Here is a 13,171-nt window from a genome sequence, read left to right as displayed (position 1 = left end):
AATGTGCAGCATCCACCTGGATGATGCGACGGCAGCCATATTGCGCCAGAACGCCCACCACACACCAGCTTACTGGTGGAGAGGAGACAGAGAGATGAAGCCAATCAGTATATGGGGATGATTAGGAGGCCATGGTAGACAGAGGCCAAGGGGCAAATTTGGCCAGGATGCCGGGGTTACACCCCTACTCTTTTTCGAAGGACATCCTGGGATTTTTAATGACCACAGAGAGTCAGGACCTCGGTTTAACGTCTCATCCGAAGGACGAATCAGCTCATGTTTGGAGCTCTTTCGATTTGATTTGGGACAAGTTTAATTAATTGCTGTGATTGTAGGGAGAACAATGCTTGTGAAAACAGCTCACTGGATGATCACTTCACCAAGCAACAGAAAATTAGGATTTGAATCAAGAATGCTGCTGCTGTGTGTGAATCGGAGGCATAAAAAGGTGGCCAACCATAACATGCCAGGAGTTTAAAAGTGTCAATGTTCTTACTGTGGGGTCTTTGCCAGCCATCTGACACTCCTCGACCTTACTGGTGGATGCCGGCCAGAAGATCTGATAGAGAAAAAATAAGAGGAGAGCAATGTGAGATTTGTAATATTGATGAAAGAACTTTAGATATGACAGTGTAGTGTTTTTGACTGACAGATTTTCGTTATAATGCACATTTTAAGATTTAGAGCTGTGGTGGAGGATTTTCAGGGGGTTCAGAAGACTTCACATATAGAAAATGAGTGATATAAAATGGTTTGGCACATTTCCTAATATTTTTTTTTGTCATCAACAGTTCTAGTCACCTTTCATTGTATGGACAAAAGCAGCCTGGACATTCTGCGAATTTTCTCTTTTTTTGTGTTTCATGGAAAAAAAGTTACTATAAAAGTTACTTGACGCCTAGGAGTTATTTAGCAATCACAAGCTCTAAAAGACACCAAAAATCATGCTGTATTGTTCTCAGGCTTAAGGCTTTTTACTGGCGAACTCATGTGTTTCGGGTAGAGCTCTGCAGGATAGGCACCATAGACCAGCAGAATGCAATGAATCTGAAGTTTTGCCAGCTTTAGTTGGAGGAGGAAAGATAAACTTCCATACCTTGTGCCAGTTGTGTTTAAGCTGTCTCTGTGTTTAAACAAACTGCATCTCTCCCATTTGTCAAATGAGATGTGAAAGAAGAAATGTGGTCACCATTGTTTTTTCAGCAGCTGCAGAAGTGTTCTGCTGCATTTCATGTTGATATAGAGGAGTGTTGACTGCTCTCTAACCTTCAGCGTGGTCTGGCTGATGTTATTGATGTCCATCGAGAGTACATGGTCCTTGCAGCCCACGTACATGCGGTCCTGATCCTCATCCATGAAAAGGATCCTGTAGTCCATGGCCTTATCAGACAAAGTGTAGTGCTCAAAGGACGGGGTTTTCTGTAATTCTGTAATGCAAACACAAACATGTTCTTTTGCATTAGTGTGAGTGAGGCTGTGGTGTTTACTTGGACGAGGCCGCCGAACCCTGATCTTATTCAAAAACACACACACACACTCTCACATACTTCTACAGAGATGCAGGGCCCTTCACTATACCATCAAAGTCTCTAATGAAGAGTGACCTCATGAATATTCATTGTTGTTTCTCATTAGTCATTCACTAATGTATGGAGAAACGGAGGCCACATTGATACCCTCCTCCTCGTCTTTATTCTTTTTTAACACTCTTCTAAAGCCACCTCTCCTTGTATTTCTCTTCCATGTTCGGGTAACTCCCTCCAGTTCTAATCAAAGTCGCATTTATCTTCTCCACAGACATTTTCCTTTCATGTTTCTGCTTTTTATCCTAAAATCAAGAGAAGCCTATAGACAAAAGCAGCGCAATTCCCACCTTCCTTAGTGGATCTCATGACAAATATCTCCATCCCCTGCTTCCTCAATTCCCAAAATTCAAACCAGCACATCCAAAGCAGGATTGGGCAAAATTAGGAATTTAAAAATGTGTAATAAAAACATTCTAAAATATATTGAAAATTATTGAAAATTTTGGCCAATACCGATAATTCTTTATATTTGAAAGCCGATAACCGATATATTGGCCAATAAATCTAAATCAAAATTTGTATATAATTTTTGAGAGCCTGACCACTTAACTGTATTTTACTTTTTTGAAGCGATTCCAATCATATTTCAACCAATTCAAATTATTTATCGGCATTAATATATTGGTCAAATTTTCTTATTAGGCCGATAATGAAAACATTAAAAATGAACATAACTAGCCGATATATCGTGCATCCCTAAAATATGTACTTTAATATATGAATCTCAAATTATTAAACATTTCTCATAGTTCAGTACTGTCAAAACAGCAATCAAATTCATATTAATTTTGCCAAACAGCACCACAAAACTGTGATTAATATTAAAAGCAAAATTTGCATTTATTGTGTGTGTGTATGTGTGTATATATATATATAATTTATATACACACAATAGATGCAAATTTTGCTTTTAATATATATCACAATTTTGTGGTGCTGTTTTGATCATATTTCAAAGATCGATTTAATATTATTTAAAAAAAAAAATCCATTTTATGTTCCTTTTGAAATTCATATGTTTCTACTTAAAATTCTGTTTACAATTTTACATTTCAAATTCAATTTAAATTCAGGAATTTAAAAGACATTCCGATTATAAAGCGACCAGCACACAAGACGAAGTGAAGATTGTCACCCCAGGCTCTCTGAAGAGCATTGACAGTAGACAGCATGTCTCACCAGACTATTATGGGATTATATTAGTGGAGAGGGCCTTGTCAAACCCGTCATTCTAACGTGGGTTTAATAAAGAGGAGGTGCGGAGGGCAACAGATTACATCAACCAGGCTTCAAAGCACCACGGATAGCATCTCAGTGAGATAAGAGCGGCATTATTACTGCTCAAAGAGCTCATCAGGGCGAGACTGCAACGTGCTGTGAGCATGAGAACTAGACAGGAACGAAGACGTGACGTTGCAGAAGAAACATAGGAGGAAGCAGATGTGAGGAAATAAGTATTAAATAAAATGCCTCGAAAGAGAGAAATCCCACTTCTGGTTAGGTTTCAGGAGACTAATTAGAAACATTCTGCTTCTGTAAACTCAGACAGGAATCATAAAATCCCATTTCACTCTATTCAGCAGACTGAAGACTTTAGAAAGATTTTCCTTTCAGAAAATTGCGTTGGTGGGTGAGCCTTTAATTTCAGTTTATTTCAGCTTCTGTTTTAGGTTTGTTATAACATAAAAATGCTGCGTTGCTCATAACTTATTCTTTCTTTCGTAGCTGGTGTGCTGCACACAATTTTTCCCAGATGTTAAATTCTAAAGGCCCATTCACACCAAGGTCATAATAAACATAATTATAACTAGCATCCACACCATAAGTGCTGTCAATGTTTTTATCGTTTCAGCTGGGGGGGGGGAAATCAATCAAGCAATCCCAACGGTATCTTTTCTTTGACTCTTTGCATTTTTGAAAGATTATGGTAATTATAATCGTTCTTGTGAACCTTAAGAATTGCATTTTATATTTTCTGAAGGGAATGTGAGTGGTGCTTGCCTGGGCAAAAGTCACCACTTCCAGGGTGTTCTGGGGGATGTTAACACACACACACACACACTAGCCTACCGTTTAAAACTTTTGGGTCTGCTTTAATGATTTAATGATTTAAGACTGCATTTATTTGATAAAAATACAGTAAAAACTGTATTGTTCTTAATTATTTCAATGTAGAATAACGATTACATTTTTTTATATATTATAAAATATAATTTATTCCTGTGATCAAAGCTGAGTTTCCAGTCTTCAGTGTCACATGATCCTTCAGAAATCATTCTAATATGCTGATTTGCTGCTCAAGAAACATTTATTATTATTAATGTCAATAGTATTGCGGAAACCGTGATTGATGAGGGATTTGATGAATAGGAAGTTGAAAAGGACAACATTTATTTGAAATAGAAATCATTTGTAACATTAGAAATGTCGTTCACTGTCACTTTTGACCAATTTAATGTGTCTTTGCCGAATAAACGTGTTCATTTCTTCTTCTTTTTAAATCTTACCAACCCCACATTTTTGAACGGTAGTGTAAATAAAGTTCAGGTTTAGGTTCAAACCTAAAGGTCTCTTCAACCTTTAGTTCAGGTTTAGGTTTGAGTGCGTGAGGTTAAGCAATGATTAACCTCAAACTGTTTGTTGTTGAATCTGACTTTCATATATTCTGTCTTTCTAAAAGGATTTCTAATATGGTGAAGTAAAAGACAGCACAGTGGGAAACGTTCACAAGACCTTCCCACCCCATGGATAAACAGACACACGTTCCCCCTCTCGGGGGGATTGTGTGGTGTTTTGTGTCCGCCTGTCCTGACCCCTGAGCTCTGAAAACATGAATCATTCTTAGAGCTATGGACACATGTCTAAGTCAACATTCCCCACTGACAGGTGCTACCACACCTGCTCATAATGCGATTAAGAAGAATGCTGTAGTTTATTTCATATTTGGGTTTACGGAAGAAAATACAACAGACCGATGATCTAATTTACTCTAAATGTAAAATAATATTTTACTTAAGGCCAAAGGTCACTTAGCACATTTTTCAGTTAGGGCAGACAGAGGGTACATCCCAATCCACATACTTATACTATGCACTAAAAGTATGCACTTCAGATGGGAAAGTTTATACTTTTGAGTGTATAGTTAGACTAATATATAGAAGAATTGCCTGTTCTAGTCTTATGAATAGTATGTAAATTGGGATGCAACAAGAGATTTGTTTGAAATTAACTAATTAGCCAACTAACCAATTACAAATGCACAATTTGTTTTAACTAACAAGCTGAATTATGCTTTTATTTGAAACGCATTTTAATATTTGTACAATAAAGCCCATTTTTCTCGGCAGATTCACTCCAGGTAGCCTGAGATACAGTAGTTGGATGGCACTTATGCAATGCAGTTTTCAAAATGTGCCAGGCCAGTTGGATTAGGATCAAGGCTTTGACTGCGTCAATGCAACATTCATCTAATTGTTTATGAGCCACTGCACTGTTAATTTGGCCCTGTGTTTTGGATCATGAACTTTCTGGAAAGAATGAGGGTGCACATCACAGTGAAACACTGACTGATCGTTGCATCATTCAGTCTCAAAATGAGATCTGATTTGAAAAGGCAGTGTGTTTATATGCCATGTGATATTGCAGTATGGCAAATAGGATTACAAAATCAATCACAAATATAAAAATTGAAGATGATAAAAAGACAAATCCAGTTTAAAATGTTAGCGATTTTCAGTTATTCTTTCTGCAGTTTACATCAATATGCCATTAGGTGGCAACAAGTATCTGCCATTATGAATGAGTCATTGAATCATTCAATCAAACATTTTGTTCAAAAGCACAGATTCATTAAGGTGCAGTCACATTTACCATTGCTTACTGACATTTTGTGGGTGAAAGACAGCCATTTCAAGAGTTTCACTTGAAGGTGAAAAATTTCGCCTTGTAAATTTAACTCTTGTTCAGTTTGGTCACGTGAATTCGCTGCGCTCAACAGAAAGCTGCTTGGTTTGAAAGTGACTTTTGAGTGAGCTGTGCTTCATACATCATCATTATGCTATTGTCAATGATAGTAGACATTGAAATATGGCTGAAAATTTGCATATTTTCCCAGGCGTAAACCTAAATTTGGGTATTAGTTAGCAACATTCTGTCTAAAAGGAAAGATACTCAAAATTAACTTCTTGTTTATTGAACTATTGCTTAAAAGCAATATCCTAATTACTTTCTATACAGGGTGTGAATAACATGCAGACTATACACTCACCTAAAGGATTATTAGGAACACCATACTAATACTGTGTTTGACCCCCTTTCGCCTCCAGAACTGCCTTAATTCTACGTGGCATTGATTCAACAAGGTGCTGAAAGCATTCTTTAGAAATGTTGGCCCATATTGATAGGATAGCATCTTGCAGTTGATGGAGATTTGTGGGATGCACATCCAGGGCACGAAGCTCCCGTTCCACCACATCCCAAAGATGCTCTATTGGGTTGAGATCTGGTGACTGTGGAGGCCATTTTAGTACAGTGAACTCATTGTCATGTTCAAGAAACCAATTTGAAATGATTCGAGCTTTGTGACATGGTGCATTATCCTGCTGGAAGTAGCCATCAGAGGATGGGTACATGGTGGTCATAAAGGGATGGACATGGTCAGAAACAATGCTCAGGTAGGCCGTGGCATTTAAACGATGCCCAATTGGCACTAAGGGGCCTAAAGTGTGCAAAGAAAACATCCCCCACACCATTACACCACCACCACCAGCCTGCACAGTGGTAACAAGGCATGATGGATCCATGTTCTCATTCTGTTTACGCCAAATTCTGACTCTACCATCTGAATGTCTCAACAGAAATCGAGACTCATCAGACCAGGCAACATTTTTCCAGTCTTCAACTGTCCAATTTTGGTGAGCTCGTGCAAATTGTAGCCTCTTTTTCCTATTTGTAGTGGAGATGAGTGGTAGCCGGTGGGGTCTTCTGCTGTTGTAGCCCATCCGCCTCAAGGTTGTGCGTGTTGTGCGTCTTCACAAATGCTTTGCTGCATACCTCGGTTGTAACGAGTGGTTATTTCAGTCAAAGTTGCTCTTCTATCAGCTTGAATCAGTCGGCCCATGATTCTCCTCTGACCTCTAGCATCAACAAGGCATTTTCGCCCACAGGACTGCCGCATACTGGATGTTTTTCCCTTTTCACACCATTCTTTGTAAACCCTAGAAATGGTTGTGCGTGAAAATCCCAGTAACTGAGCCCGTCTGGCACCAACAACCATGCCACGCTCAAAATTGCTTAAATCACCTTTCTTTCCCATTCTGACATTCAGTTTGGAGTTCAGGAGATTGTCTTGACCAGGACCACACCCCTAAATGCATTGAAGCAACTGCCATGTGATTGGTTGATTAGATAATTGCATTAATGAGAAATTGAACAGGTGTTCCTAATAATCCTTTAGGTGAGTGTATTTGTTAGTGTCATGATAGTTCAGCGACAATGAAAATCGAACTCGCTATCCTAAAACTCGTTAAGCCAGTTAATTAGCCAGTTCTAATAAGTTAAAATATTCTAAAACTTGCAATCAAACTTAAACTGTCACTGTTTCACTCTTGTGTTTAGCTTTGGAAAGTATGATTCATTCTAGTAATCTGTTGTTTTTTTTTGGATTATGTCAATGAAAGTCCCATTGGAAATTTTTCACCGAAGTATAATTAAATGCTGCTGTTTATTTTCATTTCTGTTTTGAGAAGCTTCACTGTTGTTTAACTACTATGAGCAGCATTCAACACCGATTAAGCTTTTTTATGTTTTTGAATAAATTAATAGGTCAAGACTCCAGCATCATGTCAGTGATGCATCTACAAACAGCTCAAGCTAATGTCTGGAGACACCATTCATCTGTGAATGGGAATTACAGACCACATACCGGTAAGCATTTCTGTAAAGGTAACCCACAATTTAATTCATGTTATTAATTTAAAAAATATCATTCAGTCCAATCATGACTAGTGTCAAGAGAATATTGATAAGGGGCCTGACCTAATATGAAGAATGCATAGTTATGCTACATCATGGAAAGTTGGCAAACATCAGCCTAGCAAACCGCTATACAGTGAAAACTTCAGAGAGACTCTGAGTTTAAATGCTTCCAGCAATCAAACTCACTGTCAGCAGTCAAAAACAGCACACATGATGAATATGAATCAACATCAAGCAAATCAAAACCATGTTCCATAACTTAAAGGCCAATATGTAACTTTAAACCCCAGGCTAAATCACGTCAAGAGGGCTTTTGATTAATGAATACATTTTGTTTGTGAACATACAGTATTAATCATGGGCTTGACCACATTCCTGCATGGTTAAATCAGGAAGATCAACCCAGAGATGTTCATCAGACGTCCTGGTAGGATTGGTCCTAGAGGAGACATTGTGGGTGTTGCTCTGTTGATACGGTTGACCATGACATGGGCTGTGTTGTCCGCTCAGCAGGGTGCTCTTTACACTGCCGATGGTGTGGTTTTCTGGAAGGGTTGTATTGCGGAGAAGTGCTGGGAACATTTTCCTCACAGGCGTTATGTCTAGGCCTCTTCCTGAGCTCCTCAGTGGAGTGATATTTGATATATGTGGTTAAAAAGCACTTATGAACTTGTGTAGTCAAATGAGAAGGTTGATTCCCATTATTATACTACAGTTTGATTGTCTTTAAATCATCTGTGAAAGGAACAGAGCTGAAAACAAGTAGCAGTAACAACTCAAGAAGTTGGTTTACGGTTTGCCGCAGTTGTTGTGTGTAGCAGGGGTTTTCTAATTTGGGGCTTGGGGATCTGCAAAAAATTGAGAGAATTTTCTATTTATTATTATTATTATTATTATTATTTACAAAATGTATTTTTAGGGTTGTTAAATTGAAATATTAATTGTATATATTAATAATAATAATTTTAAATGAACTCATTTTTAAACATACCAAATTTCATACTGCTGTATTACATTTTCATTTAGTGAGTTAAATTTTTTTTTTTGTTATCTGGGGATAATTTTATTTCTAATAAAACGGCCCTGTTCAGTATATATATATATATATATATATTTTTTTTTTTAAGTAAGGCATAACATCCAAATTTGCAAGCAGTGTATTGCTGATAAAGCTGATTTGGAACAGTATTTATTGCAACAAACATGATGTTTTTTTTTTCTCTTCAGGTTTATACATGTGTTTTTTCACTTATAGTGGGTAGAATATTTTTACATATTGGGTCATATTTTAATCATTTGCTTTGGCTTCAGTACAATGAGAATATGCAAAAATGTGTTTTTATAATAACACTCTTTATAATCTCTCACAATAGGTCTTTATACATTCAGAATTGATTTTCTTTTGAAAGAAATTAATACTTGTATTCAGCAAGGGTGCGTTAAACTGATGAAAAATGACAGTAAAGACATTTATAATGAGTGTAATCAAATTTTCATTTTATCAAAGAATCCTGAAAACCGTTTGACAATCTCCACAAAAATATTAATCAGCACAACTATTGTCAACACTGACAAAAATAATAAATGGTTTTTGAGCAGCAAATCATCATATAAGAATGATTTCTGAAGGATCATGTGACACTGAAAACTGGAATAATAATGCTGAAAATTCAGCTTTGCCATTACAGGAATACATTCTATTTTTACATATATTAAAATAGTTTTAATTTTAGTAATATTTTACAGTATTACTGTTTTTACGTTTTTAAGTAGCTGCCTTTCTATTTTAAGATCTTTGGCATCAAAACGTTTGATAGCCTCTGATCTATAGAGCTTAATTTATAGTGAACCCAGAACAGTAACCCATAAAGAAGGTTATTTCATTAACAATGTGAACAAGATTATCTTTTTCAGATCTTTAACATGAGCAAGCTTTGAGCAGCCATCCAAGTGATGAACTAAGAACTTCGACCATGCTAACTTGCTATAGATAAGTTTCCTCTTCCCCATTCCACTCACAACCTTTTTGTTTTCATTTACACAGAGCAGTCGAGCAGAACTGGAACAAGGCCCTTTTGAAACTTCTTTAACATCCATTATTAAACAGCACAGAAAGGGTTATGGGTCTCGATCTTCTCAGAGGAGACCACCAAGACATGCAAGACCGCATGTTTGATCAAAAAAAGAGAAGCTTCCAGAGAAATCCATACTGCGTGTATGTGGCACAAGGTTACGAGATTAGAGAAACGCTGGTAGGTTTAAGAATTTAATGAGTACATGGATTCACCTTGACATGGATCAAATAATCCATATTGTTTGCTATGCATCCAACCTGGTGTTGTCAATACTAGCTTCGCTCTGTTCATATTAGCTTTGTGAAGCTGCTCTACAATGATAAAAATTGACAGATGCTTAAACTGAGATCAAATTAAGTAAATAAGTTAATCGTGGGCCTTATATTCCAATTAATGTAGCTTGGCCTGTGTCAAAATCAGCGAATTCGACTGACCAACTCAAACCCATTGGGGAAATATTTCATCAGCATCACACGAAATTCCTGAATTTTTGCCTGTTTTATCACCTGTCTGGTAAAACTCATAAGTCTGAGCTCTTAGAATATTAGCCCATCTCTTCTCAACCCAAGATTGTGCGGCTCATTCCATTTCACAAATATGTGGAACAAAGTTTAAAACAACAACAAACCTTTAAATGCAAGTATAAATGTGTGTAAACCTTAAGCTAATGCACTCATCTGCTCAATGCATTAAATATAAAAAGTATTCTAAGACTGTTCTGATTATTGGCCTGATCAGAGTATCATCAGGTTCTTCGAATTGGCTAACAGAATACTATCAGTCTGTTAGCCTTACAAGGAGCATGCTTGCTCTTGGCAAAATATCAGCTGAGCTCTTTTACAAGAGTAGCTGGATTGATTTAAAGTCATGATGCCAAATGTCTGGTGTAGGTTGCCCACTAATGTCACTGAAGCGCTGCATTCTCTTCTGTCTCGGCTGCCAATGCTTTAACCAAAGGCTGAAATTAGCGACGGATACAAAATCAGCCTCGTGTCAGATTAGAATCACTACAACTGATTTCAGAACTGAGCTGCAGCTTTGCCATGTAATTTGAAGGTAAAACAACTATCAATCAGTCAAACTGGCAGCCCTAGCCATGTTTAACCAGTCTGTATGCTTAGATATCCAATTGAATAACCTTCATTTATGTATTCATCTTTATTATATACGTGTGTGTGTGTGTGTGTGTGTGTGTGTGTGTGTGAGAGAGAGAGAGAGAGACAGAGAGAGAGAATTTAAATACTGTCTTTAATGTTGTTTCTGCAATCATCTGGAGATTCAGTGTGAAAATACATTTTAGTAAAATTTTTTAACATTTTTGTGAAAATATATTTTAATGTTAGGTGCAATTAATGAAAAAAAAAAGTGTGATTAATTTGATTATTTAGTTTCATCGCTTGACAGCCCTATTTTATATATATATATATATATATACTGTATGTATGTGTGTGTATGTATGTTTTTTTATTTATTATTATTTATTTTTTATTTTTTATTTCATAACTAAATGTATAATTTGTCTTATTACTCAAATATTAGAATAATTAGTAAGAATACAATGCCATATAAACATCTGAAGGCAACTACGTTCACAATTGAATTTAAAGTCGGCATGAAACGGAAGTTGCGATAGTCTATTGTGAAGTATAATTGCGTAAAATGCTTCTCGAACAAGGACAAAATGTAGAGGGGGGACTTGATTTTGTCAGTGGGGAATTAATTGGATCAGTGGATGGTTGAGGTTTATTGCTGTGATGTCATGTGATTGACAGGTTGTGCCGCCCTCACGCAAGTAAACGTTATTTTGATTTAAGATTACAAGGGCACATGAATAAAATAAAAAACGATTTGCACAGATAAATCATTTTTAATAAATCCCATAATATTCCATAAAAAAACCCAAGAATTGTCCAATTTTGATTTCATGGTAACTTGTGTACATAGGCCTAAGTATTGCAGTTTAAGATAACTTAGACATCTCAGATTGGATTGACTTGGATTCACAGAAATCTGCACGTGTAAACATAGTAAATATAGTCACTCTAACAAAGAATGTCAAAGAATGATCAAGACTATAGCACAACCAACACCATGTGAACAAACGATTGCACGGACCTGCTGAGAGTCACTAATTGCAGTCCAGCACTCGAGCCAAAGTTTTCCAAGCTCCATTAACTTTGCTTTACTGGCTTAAGCTCCAATTACAGCCGCAGCTTTTGTTAACTTCCTCCTCGATGCCTGAACACCAAAAGCTTGCGTGCATAAATTAACTGTATGCAAATATATCGGCCATGTCCCATTCATTCAGAACGCTACTGGTGCCAGTGTTGCTCGGGGAAACAAGTGAGTGGAGTACCCAAAACTCATGTTCTTCATGGAGATGGAGTGCCCCTGCCTTCAAGACATGACTTTAAACCCCTTTCAAAAGCCACCGCTGTTTAGACAATAGCATGGTTCTTTGGTTTGGTTCTGCATGGTTACACTCACATAATGTGATGTGTAAGTGATTTCACACATACTCGTTGAGCTCAAAGCCTCTGTCCAGGCAACCGTATACGTCATCCTCGTTAAAGCGTACAATATATTTAGCCTTGGTTCAGATGTATGATCTATCTTGCTGTAAGATGGAAACATGGAGGATGCCAAGTGATTGGTGCTTGCTAGGGCACCATTACTGTTGATCATGATTAGGGTCTTAAAGTCTTAAACTTAAAGGGCCCTATCTTACACCTGGCACAATGCAGCACCAAACGCGATGCAAGTGTCTTTTGCTAGTTTCAGCCTGACGCAGTTATCATTTTCACGTCCTGCGCCACGTTGTTTAAATAGCAAATGCATTTGCGCCCATTTGTGCACCCGTGGGCGTGCTAGTCTGAAAACGAGGTGTGTTCTGGCGCATTGTTGGCACGTTGCTATTTTTAGATTGTGCCATTGACTTTAGACCAGGTTTCAGTTGGTCAATGACGCAGTCTATGTATATATTATGCAATTATTATTTTTTTTATTTAAAGAGCGCATTAGTAATGTGCACCTATAGGCGGGCCCACAACGTGCGTACACTCTGCTTATTAAACACACAGGAATGCACAGCAGCACACAAAAATGACAAATATTTAAAATAAAAGGATTACAATGTAAAAGATTATGATTGTGTACATAAAGATATGGTGGAATCCGGCTTGTCCCGTAGATGATCTGCTTGCGCACTTTTACCTTGCGCACAAGCAGTTCCGTTTGCGCTCTGGAGACGGCTTCGGTCTTTCCACTATCTAATTCCGTCATGTAAATAGCGAATCTGCCATGGCGCGAGCACAACTGGCATTTAAAGGGAATGGGAGATGAGACTCTGATTGGTTTAAAGTAAATCCCAAAACACACCCGTTACTCATTAAGAAAATAGGGACAACCCTTTTAGACCATGCGCCTGGCGCGTTGACCATTTTTCCCTTCGTTAAACTAGCAAAAGTGGATTTGGACGTGCCCTAAGTGAACTTGCGCCCTGCAGGGCTTTAGACCATGCGCTTAGATCGTTAA

The 13,171-nt window shown here is 37.5% G+C and overlaps 1 protein-coding gene across 1 annotated transcript in view; it reads right to left on the bottom strand.

Moving 5' to 3' along the window:
- sema3c (sema domain, immunoglobulin domain (Ig), short basic domain, secreted, (semaphorin) 3C) overlaps window positions 1–13,171 on the bottom strand; it is a 60,685-nt gene that overhangs the window by 29,032 nt on the left and 18,482 nt on the right. The window contains exons 3-4 of the mRNA XM_084406360.1: window positions 1,267–1,427; window positions 497–559 (exon numbers count right to left, since the gene is read on the bottom strand). Of these exons, the coding sequence (XP_084262486.1) occupies window positions 497–559; window positions 1,267–1,427 (224 nt within the window). The remainder of the gene's footprint in view (window positions 1–496; window positions 560–1,266; window positions 1,428–13,171) is intronic.

The sequence above is a fragment of the Rutilus rutilus genome (genome assembly GCF_951802725.1).
Source record: "Rutilus rutilus genome assembly, chromosome: 4".
Lineage (NCBI taxonomy): Eukaryota > Metazoa > Chordata > Actinopteri > Cypriniformes > Leuciscidae > Rutilus > Rutilus rutilus.
The sequence above is the reverse complement of the archived record's forward strand: the minus strand, read 5'-3'. Positions and strand labels throughout refer to the sequence as shown.